This window comes from Perca flavescens, chromosome 24 (assembly GCF_004354835.1).
Source record: "Perca flavescens isolate YP-PL-M2 chromosome 24, PFLA_1.0, whole genome shotgun sequence".
NCBI classification, from domain to species: domain Eukaryota; kingdom Metazoa; phylum Chordata; class Actinopteri; order Perciformes; family Percidae; genus Perca; species Perca flavescens.
In genome coordinates, this window is record NC_041354.1 from 3,672,338 (window position 1) to 3,698,493 (window position 26,156).

Genomic DNA, 26,156 nt, shown 5'->3' on the forward strand with positions numbered 1-26,156 from the left:
ACACGGTCAACGCAGTCAACACAACAAAGTGCAACCATACAGACTCTATAGTCCGTGAGTAGTGACCAGAAACAAATGGCCTTCTTAGGGCCGAGGGTGTGGCACAGAGACTGTAAATACCTAAAGCCAATCATCCTAGCTTTACCTTAACCAAAATGTTGACTTGCTTTTGGAACGTTATTTAGCCCCATTCCCATCTAGTTTCCTAGGATACAAATATTATATTAAAACAGAGCGTCTTAAAGATGGTAATGTCAGCTGCGATCGCGGTCACACAAGTCTATTAGGGTTAAAAGATAGATTTCGAGATATTTACGAATCAATATAAGATCGTTCAGTAAGATCAGTTTGAATCAAACATTTTTTAAATCCAGCCCTACTCTATTGCTGTCCAGACTCCAGTAATTAACTGCATTTCTTTTTTGAAAACAAAAATATATTTTTGAAGATTCTTGGGCTTGGGGCTGAGAGCCACTGTCTTTGGTATGTTTATGAGATTCATTGACAACCATTAAAAATATAAATTTACACAAACCTTATCCTCTGAATGACGAGAGTCGTTCCCCCCGCCCCTCCCACAGTTATAAATATCAAGAACTAAATATTTTTATGCAAGACTTTAGAAAACATCCTAACTGCATAGACAGACACTTGCTGACGTAATGAAGAGTAAAAAAACAACAAATGTGTCCAAAAACTGTGGGCTGACAATGCATAATTGTTTTATTTATATATATATATATATATATATATATATATATATATATATATATATATATATATATATATATATATATAATTGAATTTAAACATGTGGTTTTAATGATTCACATTGTGGAGCATAACTAGACATGTTTGTGTGGTTGATACTGATTACAGTCGAGCGGTCCTTGATGAGGGGTGAGGCAGTGCTGGTTATATACATTTTTATAGTAAGAAATAAAAACCCTAGAGCTAGACACTACCGAGGGAAAAATTCTTGTAGTCAGCGTGTTATGCCCGATATGGCATAAGCAACTGCTGTTATACAAAAAAAACTGTTATCATACCGAGGTGGTAGAAATCTGCAAGTTGTTTTTTAAAGGAAGGTGCAACTGTTTATTAGTGTGATACTGAATCACTGAGTTTACCTTCAAATACATCTAGTCCAAAACCTCTGGGACAGTAACCTGCTCACATGGTGCTCACATTTCTAAACACAGTAGCTTTAATGTAGCCAGTCTGATCTCGGCCTTCTCAAAACACAGTAGCTATACCGTCCATATTCCTTACGCAGGAGGTCCAATCAGGTTTCGACTTTCCCGTAGGTGCCGTCAGGGGGTCGGTAATGTTTGGGGAAGGCCTTGAGCTGCAGCGAGTTAAACGCGTACTTTCGGCATCCAACGTTCTTCAAGGTGTTTTCTCGTCTGCAGCCCTCGCTGAGGAGACACAACGGATGAATGGATGAGGGCAAAATAATAGAAATGATGGTTGGTGTGAATGATGCTAAAATAGAAAATGATACTCACTCTGCTGGGGGTTGAGCTGCTTTTTTTTTTTTTATAAAATCAATGACAATCAGCGCATGACTAGATTAAGTAATCCATAAAGTCAAATAATAAAATGCACTCTTTCAAACTTTGATAACTGTTTGAACACATTAATTATCATATTTGTGTTTGTTTAAAAATGACCAGCAGACAACATTAAGTGCTACTGAGGTTGCTGCATTCCAGATGATCGCCAGTGTACACACACACACACACACACACACACACACACACACACACACACACACACACACACACACACACACACACACACACACACACACACACACACACACACACACACACACACACACACACACTCTCTCTCTTAAGTAAATTAAGGAAAAAGATTTTTCTGAGATGCAAAGAGTGGATAAACCAATCAACCATAAAGACCACAACAGTTCATCAGAGTCTGGTTCTATTCTGCAGGCGGAGGCAGAAAACGTTTATTACAACAGGAGTGTGGCGTTCAGGGACACACCGACTGGAGGTTTTCTTAGGTTCGTGGTACATTTAAAGCAACATGGGGCGCGGTGGGGCTAAAGCTTCTGGACATTTATCTGCTGTTGAGTCTCAGGAGGAAAAGCACTTAACGCCAAAGGAGGAAAAGAAACTTTTCACACCCAAAAGCCAGATTTTAGAATTAAAATACCTTAAAAATATATTTTCAAAACCATCTTTTCTAAACACGTCCTGTACAAATCAATTTTGAAATGTAGCCACGACATTATTTGAAGCTAAAAAAAATAAAAATAATATTTGAATTTGGACATTGGTTTGGTCAGCAGTGAATAACATCCTAACAATAACTTCCTTTTAACATAATAACACATTGCAGGAGGTAATTCTGATCTTAGTTACAGAATTATTTTCAATTAACCCTAACCCAAATAAGCTGGTCATATAATATGATGCATCTTGTTAACACGAGGGCTCAGAAGTTTGAAAGTGCAAGTTGTGTCACAGATTAGCAATGACAAGTAATTCAATTCATGATAAACAAAAACATAAATCTGCATATTATAACAAGACACATTAAGCTATGATATAAGGTGACAGCGTGACGGTTATGGCACAAGCATAATTATAGCATTGTATAGATTATTTACATATTCTCTGCTTTGGAATAACTTAATGTATAGCAAGCGTTTTAGACAGTACATAAATACTATCCATGTACAGAGATACAAATCCCTAAGAATAAAACAACAAAGACAAGAAAAACATTGGCAAAAAGAGACCTTTCTCTTTAAGGCCAACGATATAATGCTTTTTAATTAATACTCTTAGCAAGGACTTCAGTGTAATTACACGTATAAGTATGGGGAATTAATGGTACGTGTATCAGAAACTGAAAATATGACTTTATAACAAATCTTCATACATTTTACATAAAATATTTCCCATTCCTTCACATCCCTGCTGCTCAGTGATTATATCATTACATATATGTATTTTTAATGTAATTTTAACTTCTTTTAAATAAAATCTAAGTTTAATGTATAACTCACAGAGGTAGTTCTAAACTGGAGTGACGAGGTCCACACATTTCCTGAAAAAATTCCTAAATTCTTTTCCTTTTTTTTTTTTTTTTTTTTGCTGAAGAAAGCAAATAACTCCCAGAATGTCAAACTATTCCTTTAAACAGATAGCACAACACAGTTCGATGCATTCTTTTCTACTGGTTATTGGAAGGTCTCGTGACGCAGCACAAATACTTTCCGGTTTAATCTCTTAAGAAACACAATATTCCTGACAAGAGATGTAAATGTCAGTATTTACAACAAATACTGGATGGGTTTCTAGTGACCGATACACAGCTCAGTATTCCAGCCCTCACTTCTCAGTACCAATGTAAAAAGAAAAGAGACATGACTGAGAGCGCATGGATCATTATACTGGGTTTGAGTAGTGTTTAGGGGTCATGAGATCACAGTAAACTCCCAAAGGAGGCTATTTTTGCTCCGATATATTGCCTTACTGGCTCCGTGTTAATGAGACGCAGCCTCTACACTGTGGAGGAGACTGACGCTCTCGTTTGGCTTTACAGGCTGAGACACTGATTTTTTACAATGCAGGTTTCCCGTGTGTAAAGCAACCTGAAAACTCTTGGTTTCTTAATGCAAGATTTGTTGAGGAGTGCTTGACACATTTCTTATCCCCTTTTATTCCCTAAATTGCCACCGTTTGCCATATTCTTTAGTCAAATCCAAGCCTGTCCTGTTTTTAAACAGTTTTAGTATTTTAATCTTCAATTTTTGTACTTTGGCTGAAAATATCAGTTATTGGCGCCGATTCTGTAGTAGCTGGGAAATAAGACTGTGAGATTTGCAGTATCGCTAACTTTATAATAATAAGAATAAGAATAATAATAAGAATATAACAATTGTTTCCACAACAACATAAGACACATAAGAAATAGCTGGAGGGTTTATAGTATCACAAAATAACACATTCTTTCTAGGAAGCTCTATGAAAAGTGCATGATTTGTAAGCTAAAGCATCCTGAAATCTTTTTTCTTTTCTTTCAAACAAGGGAAACAATTTTGAGTTGGGGTGAGATTAGAGCTGAAGAGTTAAGTCTATTGATTAGTTGACTGACAGAAAATTAATCAGCATCTAATTTGAAAATTGATTCATTATTTTAGTCATTTTTCAAGCAATATCTGCCAGTAAACTGTTGCCCTAAATAATAATAAATAATGGCAATTATTGTCCAGTAAAGTGAGCTGAGAGGTCTCTAAACAAAACAACCTTGACACATTTTCTCTCATTTCAAGGATGCATAAACTAACATGGAGGTGGAGTGCATCAGACACAAACATCTTTTCTGACTTAATCTCTTTGCAAACAGATCCTAGGAACCTGAGTTCATCTGTTAAAAACCTGACTAAAGCATTTGGCACAAGCTTGGATACTTTCCTCATTCACTCTATAACAGCTCAACTACAAATAAAATCCGTTCCTTAACTCGACGCAACTCAACCCTAAAGCTAATATTAACACTTATAGCTGCAATCTGTACCAGTTTGTTAACATCTGAATACATGTAAACTGGTACGCATAAATGCTCTAAAGGGTGTCGAACCTACAACACTACACTGCATAATCAAACCCATTTTCCCCTGAATATCCTACGATCATACATTCCAACATTAGCCAATTAGAAACGGCATCCTTAAAACACAAAGATTCAACTCTGCCAATTGGCGAGACCGAGCTGATCTTCACCGCATTGGCGTAAAAAGCTGAAGAGCAGATGTGGGTTGAATCACTGACTGACCGGTGTGGCACACTGAGACCAATTTAAGGGGTCAAAAAGTGCATTGCTGGCCCTCAAGGCAGGTGAAAGTAAAACACTCAAATCTCAGGGAGCCAAAAGTATAAAAGCATCAAACATGTCGCTGCTTTTACACATGAACTGAACCCATACAATACATTAACACCTCAGCCAGTCTAGAACAGCTCAAGGCCATCTTGTTTTCAGGAATGATGGGACACAGGAACACGCGACTGGCAACGGACTATAGAATTTCATTTGATTACCGAACGCACGAGTACTATATATACTGTATATAGCATTCAAAGAAATGTGACTCTTTTGCTGCTAAATGCTCCACTATGTTCCCCAGTTGCTTACTGACTATACCTTAGTATATATTGACCGTGTATTATTTCCGATGGCACATTCCAAGCTCCATAGAATTCAGTCTAGTTTTCGGTCTATGAGAGCTGAACATTTGCTTTTATATTGTTTTTCATTGTTCCTTTGATTTTGCAGCACTCTGCATCACTGAACACCCACACAGGTGTTTTCACTTCTGGTTGATTAGGCCTGTACAAGCCCACACAGTCCTGAGAAGACGCATTATCAGCCAAAACCATTGAAATCACCTGTGTGGCAGTTTTAGGCAGGTATCCTATCTTTTCCATCAGGTCTACTTCTTGACTTGTTAATATACCCTGTCAGCATGTGTTGTTTGTTCTATTACAATTGTCATTGATTATGGGAAGCTTCTTTTGTGGGATCCACTGCTGCAGATTATTTTTTTCATTTTTCCCTTTCTGAGTTCCCATGGAGGTCAAATATTAATTTCCTTATGCAATATTATTCTGCATGCAAGATCACACAAATAAAAGGCTCCCGACACACTAGCACTCACTACAGCGCATACAAGATCTGCAGCTAGTGTCAACAGTGCAAAAGTTCCTGCTACAAACTTGCTACACAGGAAAATGCACATAGTGGCCTTTAATCACATGGCTCCTTATGTTTGGGAAATGGGTCATGCATGTTGTCACTAGGCCTAATTCAAGGTATGCAAGGTATACAAAACACTTTGAGCCAAATGAGTAGGGGGGTGCAGAGAAGTTCATGTTTTTTTATGTAGCAGTACTGTTGATGCACTAAAGTTTTCATTGAATTGGGCCATATCATCATCTTAGTCTGGCTGAAGTGTGTACATGAGTTCAGTTCATTTATCTTGGACCAAACAAACCTATACATACAAAGGTTTCACACGCTTTTCTCATCTATTTATCTACGATTCTGAGATATGGGTGAACAGACAATTACTTTTAAAAGATTGATTCTTTTTAAAAGGCTAAAGTTTGGTTAATATTAGTCAAAATAGATATATTTAGCTGCATGTAAACATAGTCATTACTGACCCAGATCAGCTGAAAAGTGCACAGGCTGAAGTAGAAGCAAAATACCTCTTTCTACTGTCTAAAAAGCAGGAAGACTTAAAAAACAAAATAAAACAAATGCTGTAAGAAAAAATATACATAAGCATTGTAAGCTTACTTAATTTTGGCACCAAATAAAAGCTTTTGTTTCCACCACTTTAGCTTGTAAGGTGCAAAAGCCCATGGAAGACAATGATAAATCAAACAAGCTAGACATATTGCACAAATGAAAGAAGAGAAATCAATTTCCATTATAATAGCTACCATCAACAATAACTCTTTCTTGAAAGCCAGATTAATATAGAATCTGCATATGTTTATACATATTCACAACGCTGATTTAATTTCTGGCCTATACACCGTATGTTTCACAACTTTACAAACTGTCCCTTTTGTGTTTTCTGTCTTCTTTGCTGTCAGTGAAAGATTGAATGAGAAATAAGGCAGAGCACCCACTGACTGTGACACAGATCACAGCTCTGTCCATTAGAGGGCGCTATCCACCACAACTGTATCAGTGAGTTTTAGATGTGAATGCACAGTTTGAGACCAGTTTTCTAAACCCTAAATATAAACCACTTGTACTCTGTTAAAACCATCCAGACCTGCTCAATTATTGGACTACAGATAACGATTGTGTTTTGGGTTCGACAGATGCAATGCAGCTGTTTCATAGGGACATTTGGTCGTTAATAGATGGGGCATCAGTTGTGTCAAGCCCTTAGTCAGGGTGGGACAGTGTGTAAATGCTGTACCGAATCTGTGTGCATGAATTACATACACACTCACAGGACTGTGGCACAGTTTCAGAAACACCCTGGGGATTCAGTGTGGAGTATTCCCACCCCTCCTCATAAACGTGGGTCACTCCCAACAGAGAGCAGCTGGCGGCTGTTCAGCTGCAGCGGAGTTTGGCCAGGAAATAGGCCACGCTGAGGAAGATCCACACCACCAAGAGGTTGGGGCTGAGAGCCAGCAGGGGCAGCGTGTACAGGAGACTGGGGTCCAGCCGGAAGTCACGCACCGGCAGCAAGCCGCTAAGGTTCTTCTGGATCACCCCCTCCCTTGTCCCAATTCTGCCGAGTCACGGGAAGGCGGGAGGAAGGAGGTGTGGAGCAGCAAAAAATGTACGAGGAAGGGGAAGGTGGTGGAGGACAGGTTAGGAACAGAAGAGAGGAGGGGAGATAAAAAGGAGGTTTGAGGGAGAAAATAAAAAGAGGAGAAAAGAGACGGAAACAGATGAAGAAAAAGTATAAGGGCAAAAAAAGATGGAGGAAGGAGGAGAGAAAATGATAAAGAAAATAAAAAAATTCCGGAAGGGAAGAAAGCAACGAAGCCAAAATAAACAGATGGCATGTACATATGCATGCACAGATGTGAAATGGCAAAGCAACAGGTGATGCCGGTGAAAAATCACAAAGAAGCCACAGCCGCGATGATAGACATCCGTGGTGTGACATAAGAATAACAAGTAACGCAAATCGTATGGAGGTCACAACAAATGGAAAAGAATCACAAACCAACCAGAATAAAACAATCCCGCAACGATGAGCCGAATCATGACAAAGTCAAACAAGCGGGAAACAGAGGAAGAGAAAAAAAGAGAAAGAGAAAAAAGAGAAAATTAAGAAAGATGTTTCGACGTCTTTCAGAAAAGGAAAGAAGATAAGAAAAACAGCAATGGCTCACCATGGTTATGTATTCTAAGACATGGGGTGAAGAAGGACGAAGAAACAGAGGAAAACATTGCAGAGAAAGTTTCTTGAAATCCTACATCTTTAAAATCAAAGGATTAGGTGACATACTGAAGTAGTTTTCACTCTGGATCAGAAACTTTACACAAAATGTGTCTGCAAGCTAACAAACAAGCTAGTACGCTGTTGGGTTTCATTGAGAAATGCTAACAAAGCTAACATGCAGCAAGTACCTGGGTACAGAATTGACTTCAGACTGTATTTTAAGGGCGTCCATTGCTCATTTTCAACTACTTAGTATCTTTAAGAGGGGAAAAAAAGGGTGGAAATGGAGGGAAAATTTGGAGGGAAAGGGTACAACATCTCCAAGCTTTTCCAACATGCAATATAGCTCAAAACCATTCTTAACTTCAACAACTCAAGCTCTAAAAATGATCCAAAAGCTATTTTCATGCTCATCGGCTGATGAGGCAGAGGGGAGGGGAAAAGGAGAGATGTGAGGAGAAGAAAAAAGGGGTGAGGAAAAGGAGAAGAGATGTCGTATCATGCGAGTATCTTTGTGGCAGTGCAACTTTATTGAGTACAAGTACAATGCACACAGGTGTGATTACATCTTTTTTGTTTTTTTACACGGGCTTAACAACAAAATATAACAAAGTCACATAAAACTCCACTTAGAACAACACACAAACTTTTTTTGACACAAAAATACAAACACTTGAATATAAAACCTATACTCTGGGAGTTGTGGGGACTCTTAAAGACAACGCTCGTTCTGTCCTCTGGAACAGAATCACAACGTTATCAATAAAGCTCTGTTTGGAAATATAAATTCCCTGTACGTCACGGTCTTCTGTCTTTTATCATATTGGTTATTTTGGTCAGTAGACGTCTTTTTCCAGACCACAAACTGTGTTAAAGATGTTCTGGAAAGCATTTTAAAATGACATGCTTTATGGAAATGCGTTGTTTATTTAGATGCTGGCATTCAGCTTGTTTCCTTTCCTCAGTTTCAGGTTTCAGTTAAAGGACTTTTATTCAAAACCTTTGAATATTTGAACACTTGGAAAAATAAAACCAAAACTTTTCGAACTCTATCTTGCGGACTGTCAGTTTTTTTTTTTCATAATTATTTGTTTTTACTTACGGTTTCTTCTCTTCCAAAATGATTTTTATTCTGCGATTTTTCTTTTTTCTTTTAAAATTGTTTTGGATGAATCTGCTTTTGTTGTGCTGCGAGTCAAATATCCAAAGCATTTCACTAAAACTCTCTGACTTGGCTGCAGTGTAGAAGGAAACTAAACCTTTCTAGATACCACCTAATTTGACAATGAATGAAGGAAAGGAAAAAAGGAGGGATGAAGGAAAAGAAAAGGTGACTACGATGGACGGGCAAGTGCTCCGATGATCCAAATAAAAGAAAAAATACTCTGCCAGCTTGTTAGCCACTCAGACTGTGAAACAGCTTTACAGAAAGGACAGACAACACAAGACAAGACAAGACAATGTTGCGTAGATGGGTGGAAAGACAAAACAGGACAAGAAGACCAACAAACAGACCAACATTTAATACCAGTGAGGTACCTCTCTCCTCTAGACCCTGGTCAAAAAAGGGTCAACAATGGTTATTACCTAAATGTGAACCTTTTTGACAAGAGTCTGGTGAAGTAAGCAACCAACTGAATTTCTAAATATTCAAGTATCCCCTCTGAGATGACCTGGAAACTCTTGATCAATCTGTCTCACACAGGAAGCAGGCAGTGGTTTTCAAACCTCACGTGGGCAAAACATTCTCTCTATACATTTGTTTCCCTGCTTTTAAAGATTTGGATCTGTGTTCAGCTGATACATGCAGAACATAAAAAAAACTATAATGTTTACAGTAAAATACGGCATTTTGCATGGTGTAAAGAATATGTTTTTGTTTCTTCCAAGTAGCCAAATAAAAAATATGAATATCCAGATTTCTTTAGACCCGTAGAGGAACCCTGGCAGGCAAGAAATAAAAAGGAATCTGGATCTTTAAGGTTCTACTTTAGTTTTTTTTGCCCAGGTATGGTTTTCATTTTGTGTTTTTTTCTTTTCATTTGGGTGAGGGCGTCCTACCTGCGCATACAGTCGAGGGCCTGTGTGAAGACCTGCGGCGCCATGCCGTGCTCGTGCTGCAGGATCAGGCACTGCTCCAGGGTCACCGACATGGCCGTCCGGTCTTTGGCGCTTTTGCAGCTGGTGAAACGAACCCCGTTCAGCCGGCGGCAGATCTGAGACAGAGAGGGAAGAAATGTTTAAGCCATTGGGAACAAATAGGGATAGTTGCTATTTCAAAAAAAATAATACTATGGTTTCTAGTACAGGATGTACAACAAAGCAGAAACTTCACCTCGGCTGCCTGCCAGAGGATGTCCACGTTCTTGTTTTTCCTTGCGTGGACGTTCTGCCCCAGAAACCTCAGCAGCTCAGGGAGACAAGTCTGAGAACGAGACCTCGGGAGGCCTGGGGGAGGGGGTGAGAAATGTAGGTGAGGAAAAAAAAAGAGGAAACATAGTTTGATGATGAGAAGAACAAAAGAGCATTGACAATCAGAGGAAGAAAGACAGGAATTAAGACCACTAAAACGTACTTACAAAAGTACCAATTCAGATGGCTGTTGGCTTTTAAATATGTTTGATTAAGTTTATTTTGAGCGTCTTAAAAATAAAAGATGAATAAGAACACGTACATGTCAGTACAAGCAAGAAAAACCAACAAAACAAAATACTCAGCAAACATATCTTTCAAAATAATTGTAAATGATTCAAATAAGGATTCCCATGTTCAAAAAGAAGTAGGAAGAAGTTAAAAAAACCTTTTCTGCTCGTACCCACCTTTTCTACTTAAGTTATATACACACTGAAGCATTAAAAGCAATATTGCCCCGTGACTGATGTAAAAAATAGCATGAAATGGAACTACTCAAGTACCCTTAAACAGTACTTAAATAAATGCACTTCTACCACTGAGGATATCCCACTTTAAGTTTTATTCTGAAAAGCTAACATTTTGCCACAGCACTAACTGAAGGAAACGGTAGTTCCCTGCCATGTTGTTGTTATTGCTAAACTCTAGTAGACTTTAGTACTTACAGTCTTCAGGCAGGACTTCTTTGAACTGTTCGTAGTATGAATTCAGCCTCGAGAGACTCTCCAAATTAATGGTCTCCTGCAGGGATGTGTCTCCAAACCTGAACAACACAAAGAAACACTTTTTTTTTTCCTTACATAAAATTGTAGAGCAGCCTAACTTCATCTGTCGTGCTCAACATCTTGCTAAAACGGTTGTGTAATTGACATCACAAAACCTCCGTCTTCTTTTCTTCTCCTACTCACTCACTTCTCAGCCAGCGTCTGCTGCTCGTTGATGCCGACGTTGAAGTGCACTGGCTGGACCCTCAGCAGCATGCCGCTCTGGATCTCCCGAGGCAACGCGTCAAACATGGTTCCCGGCAGCGGGATGCGGACGTTGAAGCCGTCCCGGTTCCCGGTGATGATCGGCAACATGTCGGGGGCCGAGCTGCCGGTGGCCTGGGTCACCTTAAAGTAAAGTGTATGAACATGCAGGCATAGAAATGTAATCAGGGCTACACAATATATCGGTTTTTAATCGTCATCGCAATATCAACTGGCGCAATAAACACATAGCGAAAGGCTAAGACACATCGCGAAAGACCCTCAGAGGTCACTTTTTTTAGCGGTGCCTTTTATATCAAATACAATGTTCAATTTGTTCAATAAAAGAATGTTGGAAATGATTTCTTTTCCTTTTAAATTCAATAAGGAGTTTGTTGAATTTTAGCAGAACACTGAAAACAGCAGAACGGAGTACATAGAATGCTATAACATATTTTCCTAATATCACACAGCCCTAAATTGAATAATGATTGTTTTTTGAATGAATGGTTTTTAAGATTTCTGCTACACATACAGCGGTTTCAAATGGCTGTCCAAAATGAAAAGATATTTAGTTTACTATCATACATGGCAAAGAAAAGCATCAGATATTCACAGCTGATAAGCTGGAACAAGTGAATGTTTGTCACTTGAAAAATTAACAAAAGAAGAATTAAATCGATTATCAAAATATTGCAAACCAAATTTTCTAACTGATTAATCATTGGGTTAGGGTTATACTGCATTTTCAGTCTCAATAGAGACGTAAAACAGAGAGGTAACAAAAGGACCAAAGTTCATAAATGTCAGAATGAAACAATGCAGAATCAAAAATGACAAGAAACTAAATAACGGCAATACAAATCACAGAGGAAGAGTGAAGTAAAACCATAATTAGAAGCAGCTTTTCACTCAAATATCTGCAGTGTCCTCATGGGGATTAAGAAACATCTTCCTACCTTAAACGTGACATTGCGAAGATCCATGATGCCGACACTCATGTCCTCCAACATGGCCAACTCCTCTCCTGGGAGAACACACACACACACACACACACACAAACACAAACACACACACACACACACACACACACACACACACACACACACACACACACACAATCAGATTCATCTGTGCTTTAATAGTGGGTTTAATAGCGAAAGAAATATATGTGTGTGTGTACCGTAGGTGCTGAGAAGAGACTCAAACTGAGCCAGCAGGCCGATAGTGTAGAGCTGTCGGAGGAATCCGTTGTCACGGAGACAGTTCCTCAGTTTGATAATAAAGCCGCAGATGAGAGCAGTGAGCTGCAACACACACACACACACACACACACATTAACAACAAGGAGGGGCAGCCTGTTTGTGTTACAGCATCTATTACAGCTGATTCATCCATAAATGGGACACAATGATTAAGTCAATCTTGTATCAAGCACTGTAAAGTATCACTGTTTTTATAGAGACAGAAAGCATTTAGGTCACCCCCCACAGTTTTCTGTTGTTTGCTAACAGACAGAATTGACGAGGATGCGCTCTGTCTCTATCGTTCACTGTACTGGCAGATCATTTACTTTTTAGATAATCATTATTTCACGATTTTCTAGGAGTATGTAAGTCAAACAAATTTGGACTATTTGGAAATATGATGTTACCCTCCTTTAATGTCAAAGATGTTCTGTAAATGATCTGTCAAATATATCAACTTTGTCATTTTGTAATCTAAACTGCTTCTATTAGTAAGACAAATTCATTCAATATGATGGCGTGCCCTTGCTCATTTTCTGTAATTCCAATCAACATATGGTTTTATATTTAGACACAGTAAAGCCTGGCTGCTTCTGAGAGGTTATGTAAGTGGATGCATGTTGTTGGTTTCTGTGCATCCATGTGTGACGGAAATCCCGTTTTATATAACTGGCAGGAATGACAATCAGAATTGTCTGTTAATGTATTGTTTCTTTATTCGGCATTGGGGAATAAAATGCTCAGCTGCTTCTCATTCAGTGTGGTATTGGACATTATTAATGAATAATTAAAGAAGACGTAGCTGATATGTCATTTTACTCCCATAAACTGAAATTCAAAACTTAGAAAAATGTAACGCCATTTTGATTGGGACTACAATTTACAATTATTTTCATTAATCTGCTAATCTCTAATTATTTTGTTGATTAATGATAATGAAAAATGCCCACTACAATTTACTTACAGTAAGCCCAAGGTGATGTCTTTAAATTGCTTGTTTTGTCTGACGAGCAATCCAAAACTCCCAAAACAATCATCATCATTTATCATCACAGGCATAATCATTTATATCACACAAGACAAAGAAAATCAACAAAACCTCACATTTGACAAAATGGAAATAGGGAATATTTTGGCAATGTATTGAAAAATAACTTTAGCAATTATCTTGATTACATTTATTCGTTTAATCTTCGGTCAACTGACTAATTGTTTTAGCTCTAATTATTTTTGTACTTGCTGGACTTTGATTGAACACCATCTCACTTGTAGTTGTTGGTTAAGTCCAATGTTTTTTCATATCATTTTTTTAAAACTTTGCTACTTGTAAATATGTGGATTAGATACCAAAGCACCTCTATTTGATTCAACTGGTCTGAGGCTCCACCATTATACCCACTGCTGTTGTGCAACTAGGGCTGCAGAGATCCCAAGTCTAAAATACAATGAACCTGCTGAGTAAATGTAACTATTGCTGTAACGGAGCCAACTACAGAAATACAAGGCTGTTAAAATAGGTTGTAAAACAAAAATCCACGACCCCGACTACCTCTGGGCACACGTCTGAAACGTCTGGAGAGTACGAGTGTTTGGGTCTACAGGTGAAGAAATCCATTCTCTTTCTGTCTCACTTTCTTATATTGCTTCTTTCCTTGCTCTCTCTTTGTACACAAGTGTTCAAAAGCCACATAAACACTGTAGATCCACCAAGCCCTGGGCCTTTGCATCCTCCACTATACAGATTTATGAACTCTTTATGGATTCCCTCGCTGTGAGTCATTCTACGATGAGCATGTGTAAGTGTTTGTGCATGTCTGAGAAAATATCATGTCACGGTGTGTGTTTCTGCATACCGTCTGGCAGAAGACCACGTCGCGGCGGTACTGCAGCGACAGGTCCATGGCTATGGTCGGGGCGCTGTCCTGCATCAGCAGGAAGACCATGGACTTCTTGGCCTTGTCACTCATCATGGCAACGCACTCGGTGAGCGTAGTGAGGAGAGGGTACAACGCTTCGCTCCACTCGCCTGGGAAACACACATGCATACATAGAAAGTGTAGACAGATAAATACATTACAGAGGTTAGACTAAACACCAACACACTCATCCCCATGATGCAATCTAACGTTAGTGTTAGCCGAGTTAAAAGTGATATTTAGTATGAATAATGCTAGTTCCTTTAAGAGTCGTCCAGACAGAGACAGAAAACAGAACAGAGAAGCAACAGAAAAAGCACACCATACTCCACTGTGTAAAGCTCTGGTATATTTTGAAGTTGTGTATATTTCTTTACAAGGTACTTGCAGGAAAAAAAAAAAATCTGGATTTAATCCTGAAAATGCCCTACATTTCTCAACTGGACATTTTCCCTGAATACAACAAGCTACAACTTCTAACAAGCAGTTTTAAAAAATGAAGAAATGAAACCTCTTAGTCTCTCTGAATCATAGCAGAACCAAAAGCAAAAAAGGCAAGCAGTACCTTTATTATGTCAGACACTTTATTATACTATATAGTCCCAGGCTGGAATCTATAGTGTTCATTGCAGCTCAAGTTCTTTGCCTTTCCCCACAGAAAATCATGTCATTTTTTCCTCTTGACCACAAAAATGGTGTTGTTTTGTACGCTACACACCCTACATATGATGCACTGCCACATTTACTCAAGGTATAACACATTGTCTTTGGCCGTCATCCAGAATTCATCGAACTGTTGTATACGTACATCTCAAAGCTAAAACAGGGTATTAAGTTGCTCTTTGATAAAGAATTTTGCATAGAATAAAGTGGTGGCATATACAAAAATCAAACAAAGAATTTTAAATACCTGTATGTACAAAGATCAATTCAATGGGCAGGTTGAAATAAACTGCCTGGCTTATACTCTGCCCAAATCTAACATGATAATCAAATATTTAGTGTTGAACCAGAATCCAGGAGAGTTGGGGAAAGATGCAGAGAAGCATGGGTGGGACAGAAGCTCTTACCTGGGTACGTCTCCTCAGCACTAGGGCTTCCATCTGGAAGAAGGGTTGGAGGTGCAACATGCATGATTAGCGGGCGCTGTAAGCCACACAGGGCAGCAGAGACACACATAGAAAACACTACAAAACAGGGTCAACGATCTATCCAAAAACAATTTGGCTTAGATTATAAAGCTTGTTTTGCTCTACTGATTGAAATAAAAAAGGTGCGTAGTGGTGGCCTGTTGGACATTTTTCTCATCTTATTCCTCACCATACCGCCACCTTTCTAAAGTACCAGGTGTATGCACATTTTGAAGTAAAAGTTTGGATAGACCGGTGAACCTGGTCCAGTAAAACATGTAGAGTAAGCACAAAATCTCAAATACAATCCCTGGCCGAGGGGCTTGCTATGCTCAGACATGAAGCACCACTTACACCGGCTAGGCTGGAGAGTCAAACAAAGATGTTTCTGATTTTCTGCTTATAACTACAGAAATGCTGCAACATTGTGGACAGAGCAAAAAGACAACAAAGATTGCACACACAAACAAAATATTCCACACTAGACAGTTTTTCTCACAATAGGTAAGGATAAGTAATTTAAAAAAATAGCCGCTTTCTTTGAAGTAAAGAATATTGTCAGAAGCCGTAACTCGAATATCCTAAACTAAAGAAAAGTGACCTAAAAACAGAAGGGTTGACAGCAAAAGCAAAACAAACATAGGGAAGGAAATCAACCTACAGAATTCTTGTGCAGTGTAGAGGGCAGGCAGAGAGGAAGAGGATGGTGGTGGTGATGATGATCGTGGAGGTGATGATGATGATGATGAAGAAGGTAATGATGGTATACTTCCTGGGTTGATCCAGAAAGCTCGTCTTTTTCCTTCCTTTTCCTCGTCTTTTCACAGCCATACACAGCGGTGTTAATTTACACTCGTTAATGTCAATCAACTGTATTTGTTTATTTATTGCAATTTCTTTTTGATTAGTTACTGATTTTAAAAGTTGCATGTATTGTAATGTAGTTAATTTGTGGGGGGGGTGTCAACTAAATAACTGAAACAAATAAAAGCAAGCAAAAAGAAAAACAAATAATAACTACTTTAGTGACTTCACAGAAAATCTTGGTCTACATACAAACTTCAGAAAAGACTGTCAAATGAAATCCATACCTAAACATGCATTAAAAAAAAGTTTGATAAAAAAATAGATAAGAAACCAGAAAGTCAAAAAATAAGTCTATTTTGTGTGTGTTACCTTTCTTACTGGCGCCGCCCTGCAGGTCAGTCTGTGTACTGTCCTGACTGCTGACGCTGGGCCTCCTCTCCTTCTGAAGCAGCTTGTCAACACGCTGGATGATGCACTCCAGAGATTTATCCACATTCACCCAAACCTTCTCCTGAGAAGGGATGGACACAAGGCATATTTCAGAGCTATGTAAGAAAGGCTAAAGGACTAATCGAGAAATTACAGTCGGTAAAATAATTGAGCTAGAGGGGAGAGAAGATGTGATGAATCACATCCGTATGCAAATCAGGGAGCACACCACAATTTTCCTTAACAAAGATTTTATGTAATGCAAGCAAATGTAGAGCTCTGACTCCATTACATAACTACTGTGTCTGGCTGCCTGGGGATACAGAGGCAAAACATTGATGGGTTGGACTAATTCTGTAATAGTTACAGCCATGTTTACAATGTTTAATTAGTATATAAAAAAACAGGAAAAAAAGTATAGAATTTGGTTAGATTAATAGTTTAGCATATTCATTTAGAACAACATCAGTTTTTTTTAACCTGATGCATGAATACTTGATGAAAACAAAAAGAAATGTGTGCATCATATTCTGCATGGACAAATCAAGTGACTCACTAAATGACGGGATGACTAAAAGTGTAACAAGCTGTTAAATAGACTACATTCTGCTAATAGCCAATATATTCCCAATATTATAAATAGTGAGATCAATTTGTTTATAATAAACCTTTTAGTGGGGAATCTGTAAAATTATTTAAATCCTCTTCCCAACATTTTCAGAATTGTAGTGCAGCTAAGAGTCTTAATATAAAAACTAAGGCGTTCATGCCCAAATGCGACACAGCTTTAGTAAATGACATCAGATACGACAAAATCTGTGTTAGTTTTGGTGATTCCTAACTAACTAATGAACTCACCCACTCCTCTTCATGCCAGTCTACGTGCAGCGAGGATCGGCTGTTGCTACCACTCCACTTGGCAAGCAGTGTGTCCTGGTCGTTACGCAGGACTACTTGTTCCGACTCAGCGGAGGGCGACGCTTTGGAGGCGATGTACTCAGGCCGTGCTGCGTTTAGGGCCTGAATAGCTGTAGCCAGCAGCTTACAGTCGCATACCGTCACCAACTGACGAGTCTGAGAGGGAGAGGACAAGGTATCGGTTACGTTTCATCAGTGGAAAACAACATAAAAGCTTAAAGCTAAGTGCGTAGTTTCTTTCTCCCCCATGAGGAATTCTAAGTAATGACAACAAAACTGTCGCTGTTTCCACATGATAAAAGCCTTCCATAATCACGCACCACCCCCACCCCTCCTCCACACAGTTGCTAGTAGCCAAGGAGGACACGGGAGAGACAATCTTCTGAACACAGCCATACTGAGAAACACAGAGAGTTGTGTGGAGCTGTGTGGCTTAATTAGCTTTGTATCATCTCATTTGGCAATGGCTTTAATGTAACAGACGTTCATTGGTATAAAATAGTTATGCACTAAAGCTTTAAGTGCTTATGAATGATATATGGTGTTAAATTAAAATACCTTATCAGCCAGAATAGCAAGTGTCCTCTCCAGTCCACTGGCAGATCGATCCTTGGCAGCTCGGGAAAGCCTCTCTGCGTAGTAGCTGACCTGAGTCTTCAGCGTGTTGATGTGGGCGATGATCTCTTTGGCGCGGACGATGTCCTGGGGTATGTAGACGATGGACTGCGAGCTGGAGAGGGCGCTGCTACAGAAAGCAAAAGTCTTTATGAGCGTATGCTGATGACACTCTATACCCTCAAAATGTAAACAAGTTGGCTGTTGAGTCTTAGAGCCTACATTGAAGGAAGAATTGCTTTTTTTAACTCATACATATAACATTTTGTTAATAACATAGCATTTGCATGCACATGCCTGTTCTTAACAGTCCTAATCAGTAGCTATAAAAATGCTACAGGTAAACACAAGACAACATAAACTGACTTCAATAAATAGGACTGGGGGAGATACCGTTCACTTTAGAAATTCATATGGATCTAGACGTTCTTATCGGTGCTTTAATGTGTGATTTACATGTCTTCCAAGTGTTTTATAAATATGTGTTTTTACTAGACATCCATGACTAAATTTACAAAATGAGCGGTATTTCAACAAACTTGTGTACAGTGTTATAAAATATCTAAGTTTAACACATACGTGTGCTCGTGTGTTCAACATACAGTAAATTTTAGTTACACACCACTGTTAATACCAAATGCATCATGTTTCATTATTTGTTGCCGTTAACATAAGCGAAGCGATGTGTAACAATGTTTCAAGTGTTTGCAGATCACATTCATTAATCCTTAACCTACTCACCAGTTCATCCACAATGCTCGGAAATCATTAAACGTTTTTTTACAACTCAGAGAAGAGTGAAAGTAGTTTTTGGTGGTGGTACAAGGCAGTGGGAGGCAAACAGGTCACAAAGAAATGAAAACAAGCAAAGCAGTGCAACAACTCACCATTCCTCCTCATATATGCTGATCAATAAAAAGTAACAAAAACAAAATTAAGAGGAAGCCATAGAACGGAAGAAATAATGCAATAGTTGAAGAAACAATGCATTTCTTTGTTGTAAAAATGACTACAGGGCAGCCAAATATATGAATGAATAAAATACAATAAATTAGATACATCTTTCACGCAAAATAATTTCATATGGATCAAAGGTTTCCCCAATTTGAAACAAAATAAGTAAAGTAATGAATAAAGCAACAAAAGGAGCAGATATCACTGCGATTTTCTTTTTTTGGGGGGGGAGGGGGGTGGGGGAGGAGAAACATGCAAATGCAATTTTTTTTCTATTCAATGGTCAGTTTTGGTCAGTTTTCCAAGGATGTCCCCTCTAAACTTACTGTTTCTTTGCCTCCTCAAATTTCTGGATGAGTTTCCTCAAACCGCTGTTTTTAAAACCTTGGCAGTGGGCGGCCGGAGCTCCGATTGTTATCACATCATACGTGTGCTCTGGAGAGGAGGAAATCATTTGTGTGAATAGAAAAAGACGAGTGTCTATGTGTGTTAAGTATCGGTTTGTCCATGTTCTTATGGCAGTCCTTATGTCTCACCGAAGCCCAGCTCATCGTGCACCCTCATCCTCTGAACGTGTAGGTTGGTTGGCATGAACTCGAGCTTCCTCTCTGCCTTCAGGTTACTGGCTTTAAACGATGGACCTGCCGAGGACAGGGTAGGGTTAGAACAAAGAGGAGGGAAAATAACTGCATGTGACAAACAGAAGAGGAAACTTTGTTTTAAAACTTATATAATGGTAGGACTGGGCCATATAGAGAAAATCAGATATCACGATATTCTTGACCACATCGATGTCGATATTGCGACGATATTGTAGGGTTGACAACTGGTGCTTTCACAAAATATTTTTTACAATGACATTTCAGATAATCATCAATAATGTGGTAATATTTTTTTCCAGCTATATACGGACTATGTATACATGCACAAAAATAGTGTGACGTTAAAACAAATCTGCAATTCTTTAAATGATATTCCTTCAAAATGTTGAAATGAGAAAATTGAGTTAGTATGTGCTTGTTATTATCAATTTAGACAACATAATTGTAGATCACGATATACGATTTCATCTTGATAAGATTCCATTGAAAGACAATAAATTATCATATTGATCATATAATGGTTTTACTGTTTTATGAGACAAAAAGAGGCCACTGAGAAACCTCTAACCTCTGTAGTCATTGAGGTCAGACAGTGTTTCCTGGTATGCAAGTATTATGGTCTGGTACTGAGAGACAATCTGTCGCCGCAGATTCTCCCAGCAAGGGGACAACTCTCCCAGCTCCTCCAGCTCACACACCCTGGAGAGTTGTTAAGGAAAGATGGCGGAGGAGAGTAAGAGTACAGAGGAGAGTAAATGTGTGCATACAACTCACATTGTGTTATTGCAACATTGGTACACTTGTCTGAACATGCATTTGATATTATGGTTTTCATTTTTCAAGCAAACTTGTCTAATATTCTCTGTTTTGAGCTTCTCAATTCTGAGGATTTTTGCTGCTTTTTTTAATCTTGTGTAACAACATTGCAACACAATCCTTAAGTTAAATGTTAGACATGTACACATGTGTTGGTTTGTACCTGACTGTGTCCTCCTCCAGCAGCAGTTTGACAAACTGTCTGGGGATGTTTAATGAGAGGACGCTCTCAGCCATTTGCTCCAGCACCCGTAGGTGGTTCCCATCAGTGGTGGGGAAGCGGTACATTCTAGACATGGTGCCTCCAAACACTGAAGACACAGGACATTTCATTAGCCTGGATTAGATTGGGTTAGTTTATCTGATCTTTTTTCTAGTTCTGCTGATATAGGTTTGTATTAACTTTAGTTTAAAATTACACTTTTTGTTCAACTGATTGAGCTGTTCACAATAAAGCTTTTTTGTTTAGCTTTAGGAATATGAAATGCAGTAAACGTAACCAGTTAAAACTGAACTGATACCTTAGGTAACCAGTATAGCTGGTTATAGCTATTTAACCAGACTTTACTATAAATAGTGATACAATTATTACACAAAAATAACAAGGAAGAGAAACCAACAACAATAAATCAAGATGAAAACCCAACAAAATCACAAAGGACAAGTGTGTAGGTAAGTAGTAAAACAAATAGAACAAAATGAGGTAAAAAATAAACTAAAATAATAGATATACCATACAAATGTTATTATACCCTCTCAAACTTTTCACATTTCTGTTATTTTTGGATCAGCAATCTATCCCTGAGGTAAACAGATCCGCCCCACTCACTGGTGACAATCAATCTATTTCTGCTGGGTAATAATATTCATGGTCTGATGGCTTGGTAAACGTGGAGCCATGCAGGCGGGAAGAGAATGGGAAGAAAAGAAAAAACTTTTTCTTTTTAATCATACTTTGGCATACCTGTAATATTATCCAAATCTATTTTTAGTCCCTCATTTCCTGGGCAAAGCGTGTGTTGTTACCTGAATCCTAAAAATGAACGCCTTCATTAATGAGGACGATTTTAGGTCCTCTTCAACTTTATGTAGTCTTATCCTAATTCTTTAAATGTTGGATACATTTTTGGATTATTGTGTAGATCTTATTGAAACAAACATCTTATGTGTGTTTTTCCAAATACTTTTTATTTGGAATTATCTTATTTCCTTAGTGTGTTTCAGCTACCATTTGACCCAATTTTCTGTACGTACTGTATATAACTGGAATTGCTGTGATGCTTATTCATATACCTTATGAAAGTCTTCAGACCTAAACATTATTTTAAGTAATATGGAATAAACCAGCAGGGGAAACAATAAAAAGGCAAGCTCCATTAACGTTTATTTTCCAAGCTGAATTTCCAGAGGAAATAGCACTTGATTGCTGTGGAAACAAGTCTTTTTTGCAGAACAAGGGTGTTCCAGAAGTCCAAAAGTTTTACAGCCACCTCACCTAACTCAATTCACCAAATTCTATCTACTTGGTCATTTTTAAGGGCCAATAACTAAGTCCATATTTAAATAGTCACAAAGAACACACATACAGCAGGGTTTCCTCCAGAAAAGTTGTTAGGCCCGGTGGGAAGTGTCTTTTTCGACGAGGGCCCGGCTGGGGCCAGTCACAGACTGACAGCAGCATTAATGTAGAGCCCAATAGTTTCAGTGATCAGGAATCGCGAAATTAAGAATTTAGAAAAGCTATAAGACAAACTCCATAGGGCTTTACACTAAGTCAGTGCTAAAAGCTAACTGGAGATTTGAAAATATGACTAGGCTTAAGTTTCTAACCGAGCAGCCCCTCTGTAACTGTAGTTTATGAAAGGTGGTGGGCCACCGGGCTTTCAATTCACTGGGGGAAACCCTGTGCGGGAAGGTGGGATGTATCTGAAAAAGTACCTGAGCGCAGGAGGGTGTCTTTGCATAGCGAGGCGTACTTGATTCGGACTCCCATCGACTCGGTGAGGCTCTGGTCCACAGGCAGCATCGTCTGCAGGACAACACATGTACTGGTGTTACGGCGAGTCAACAACCACCTCCATTTGCCTTAGCACGCTTCTCTTTCAGGCCTACGCTCACCGACACCACACTCTAACCACACTTACAGCGCTCCTACACAAACCAAATCCACTAAGAGAAGTCATTGTACTACATGTGAGGCTGTATATGATTGTTATGACATAAAGTAGGTTCAGTGACATTTGATTGAATTATTAAGCAGTACACAGACACAGACAAACAGGAAGCCTCAGAGACACAATTTACTGTACACCTCAGTTAAGAGATGATGGCCAGTAATCTAAAAAATAACTTATCATCTGTTTACACTGTCCCATTAAAGCAATGCATATACAGTGGTCATTAATGAATCCAAATCTGTTAGAAATGAAGTAAACATTTGTGCTTGAAATCAGATATAAATCATTTGAAATGAAGCCCTAAACCACTAATCATAAAAGACTTTTCCTTTGAGTTGACACTATAACGACTAGGGCTGCGCGATATGAGGGAAATATGCGATATGCAATGATGTTGTTGAATATTGCGACAACAATATTACTTGCGATAAATAATCAAATATTAAAGAGGGCTCAGTTCTGCTGCTTTCATTATTCTGCTAAAATACTTTCTACAACAAACTGCTTGTTGAATTTAAAACAAATGAAAGAAAATAATTTCCAACATTCTTCTATTGAACAAATTGAACATTGAATATAAAAGGCACCACTAAAAGTGTCTTTCGCGATGTGTTTATTGCGCCAGTTGACTATAAAAAAACGATACATTGTGCAGCCCTAATAACCACCTACAGTACTTGATTCTTTTATTATCAATATGGAAAGTATGGATACACCAAATCCTCGGCATGCAGCGAGTTTGACTAAATACAGAAATGACATTTCAAACCAAAAGCTCCCAGGGGGCCGTGCCTCTTACCCGCCCATTGATGCTGTCTGGCAGGCGGCTGACCGACATCCTCTGATCGGCTCGCTCCTCCATCTGCCACGCAGCTATGCTGATGTTCCCCACCCGCTCGTTCTCCGCTGATCTGTCCATTCAAAAACACATTTACTTGATTTTTACATTAGGACTAAAACTAAAAATTCTTTTTTTTTTAAATGCATGTGTTTAGCATTTGCATTGTTTAGTCTATAAAATGCCAAAAATAAACAGCGAAAAGAAATTTCAGAAAAAGTACCAAAAACTTAAATTTGCCAGAAATCTTACATTACATAGGTGTTTCAACCCAAGCTGTTTCCCTTCACCGGAAATATATTTAAAGAAAAGGAAGGAAAGCAGACAGATTGTCATATTAACCACTTCCTGTATATTTAAATATATTTTCTGTATTCCTGTATATGTATGTTGAACATTCTTTAGCTCTGTAGCACCTGTGGTTGACAGTTTAATGGACTTTATTTTGTGCATCACAAATTTAAACCATCTTTTACCTTTCAAGATGCAAAAGTGTCAAGGAAAAACTGACAAAGGAACATAATCAATATTTCCAACCTTTCCTAACAGCTAAAAGACAAATTACATCACATGCATAATACATGTAAATACAGCAGGAAGAGGCTAGAAGAGTGTGTGAGTGTTACCTCAGTTCGAGTCGTAATCTGTGGCTCCTCTCTTGCAACAACTCCTTAACAGGAAAAAGTGCTGAGCCCAACATATACATCTAAAGAGACAGAAAGACAATATTATTGATGTGTTCATATTCAGCTATTTCCTTATCTCTTCTTAACCGGTGAGAACTCCAGAGAACAGACAATGTTTGTCTTACAGAGTAAGAAACTGTGTTACAGAAACTGGAATCTGTTTTATGTAGCAAAACCCCAAACTGAAGCACCTTCACTCAGAACGTAATTATAAAACATTATATGGAAAAGCCATCTGAATGAGGAGCTGCTACCAATGTCTCTGCATCCTACCGTTCCCTGTGAGCGGTCCTTGACGTCGTAGACGGCCAGCTTGACCTGCGTCTGCTGGTTGATGTTGGACTCCTGGAAGAAGGCGATGCTGCTGAGGAAGATGGGGTTACTGGTGCCCTGTGGACACAGCCAGGGACACCGGGACATCAGCATTACTTCAGGACATGGACAGATTCATTGAAATGTCGTTCCCAAATCAAAAGAACATTTTCATTGGATGTTTTAATATGTCTTTCTTTTTACTTTTTGAAGGATGTTTTGCAGTTATTTTGGCTTTGTTCTGTTGGTCGGACTAAACAAGCATTGTGCAACAATACATTAAGCTTTAGGGAATTGTAAACAAATTATTCACTTTTTTTCTGACATTTTATAGAACAAAGAATTAGTCAGTTAATTGAGAAAATCATTGGCTAATTAATCAATAATGAAAATAATCCTGAGTTGCAGCCCTATCTAGAATTTCATGTTAAAAGCACCATATACGTTTTCAAAATTATATTACTTTAATTTTTGTTATTGTAAAATTATTGTCATCGCAAGATTGTGATATTTATTATGATGCTTTTTGAAAGGAAAGTTAATATAATGCATAACAATAAAACCTAAAGACACAGTAAAATAGACATAATCCTTTGTCCCAGTGTAGTCTCTGCTCTCCCTGCAATTTTTTTTTCTTTTTGGGATTTGAATTGAGCAGCTAACCCCAAACTGCCCTTGACCTCTTTTATGGTTTTGGACCTTAGGAGCTAGGAGAGCGATGCCAGGCGGATGGAGGTATGTGTTGTGACATCAGTTGGCCAAACCCTTTCCAAAAGGGTTCAATTCATTAATATCTCTCTCATCCTCCACCTCCTGGTCTAACAGCGTAGATGAGGGAGGTGGAGGTGGAGGCAGTTGGATCAAATTTCTCTCAAAATAACACAAATTTCCCCAGGAAATATTTCACATTTTGGGGGCTGAGGAGTCTGACCTCTATGACTTCGGTCTGGGCGTGTTTGGTCCAGAAGGCCTGCGGGGGTGTCGTGCAGCTCACGGCTACAAAGCTGTTGGGTTTCCGATCCAAAGCAGGAGTCTGCAGGTCTGTGCAGGCTGGATGAGAAACACTGCATGAGCCGAGAGGTATGAAAACAACCCATCTAATGCTTTTGGAAGATTACATGTGTATTGTTTTCAATGTTACACAAGACATTATTATAAAATAGACAACAAACATACAAATTCTTGTCATACAAACGAGGAACTGATACATGTGAATGGGCGGCAAATTATTGATGATTCCAAGTTGCTCTCATCAGGTAAAAGCCTTAACTGTTTTGAATGCAAAGGTTACTCACCCACGCTGAACTCAAGCACAGGCTCATCTGGGTCCTGACTGTTTCCTGGAAACCAACAACAAGTCACAAAAACA

General features: G+C 38.7%; 1 protein-coding gene across 7 annotated transcripts in view; it reads right to left on the minus strand.

The window, feature by feature from the left end:
* Positions 1-790: 790 nt before the first annotated feature.
* Positions 791-26,156, minus strand: part of inpp4ab (inositol polyphosphate-4-phosphatase type I Ab) — a 45,887-nt gene continuing 20,521 nt past the window's right edge. For 2 of the 7 annotated variants that reach the window (XM_028572022.1, XM_028572023.1), the window contains 24 exons: positions 26,083-26,127; positions 25,719-25,837; positions 24,749-24,865; positions 24,416-24,495; positions 23,751-23,862; positions 22,713-22,803; positions 20,938-21,085; positions 20,527-20,657; positions 19,893-19,997; positions 19,683-19,791; positions 19,290-19,307; positions 18,346-18,532; positions 17,728-17,943; positions 16,810-16,951; positions 16,295-16,450; positions 15,574-15,606; positions 14,441-14,613; positions 12,524-12,647; positions 12,300-12,367; positions 11,285-11,484; positions 11,038-11,135; positions 10,296-10,408; positions 10,022-10,176; positions 791-1,418 (listed from right to left, as the gene is read on the minus strand). In XM_028572022.1, the coding sequence (XP_028427823.1) occupies positions 1,286-1,418; positions 10,022-10,176; positions 10,296-10,408; positions 11,038-11,135; positions 11,285-11,484; positions 12,300-12,367; positions 12,524-12,647; positions 14,441-14,613; positions 15,574-15,606; positions 16,295-16,450; positions 16,810-16,951; positions 17,728-17,943; positions 18,346-18,532; positions 19,290-19,307; positions 19,683-19,791; positions 19,893-19,997; positions 20,527-20,657; positions 20,938-21,085; positions 22,713-22,803; positions 23,751-23,862; positions 24,416-24,495; positions 24,749-24,865; positions 25,719-25,837; positions 26,083-26,127 (2,873 nt within the window). In that variant the 3' untranslated portion in view covers positions 791-1,285. Of the gene's footprint in view, positions 1,419-5,457; positions 7,298-10,021; positions 10,177-10,295; positions 10,409-11,037; positions 11,136-11,284; positions 11,485-12,299; positions 12,368-12,523; positions 12,648-14,440; positions 14,614-15,573; positions 15,607-16,294; positions 16,451-16,809; positions 16,952-17,727; positions 17,944-18,345; positions 18,533-19,289; positions 19,308-19,682; positions 19,792-19,892; positions 19,998-20,526; positions 20,658-20,937; positions 21,086-22,712; positions 22,804-23,750; positions 23,863-24,415; positions 24,496-24,748; positions 24,866-25,718; positions 25,838-26,082; positions 26,128-26,156 lie in introns of those variants that run through there. The other 5 variants (XM_028572024.1, XM_028572029.1, XM_028572026.1 and 2 more) reach the window with 5 other exon arrangements.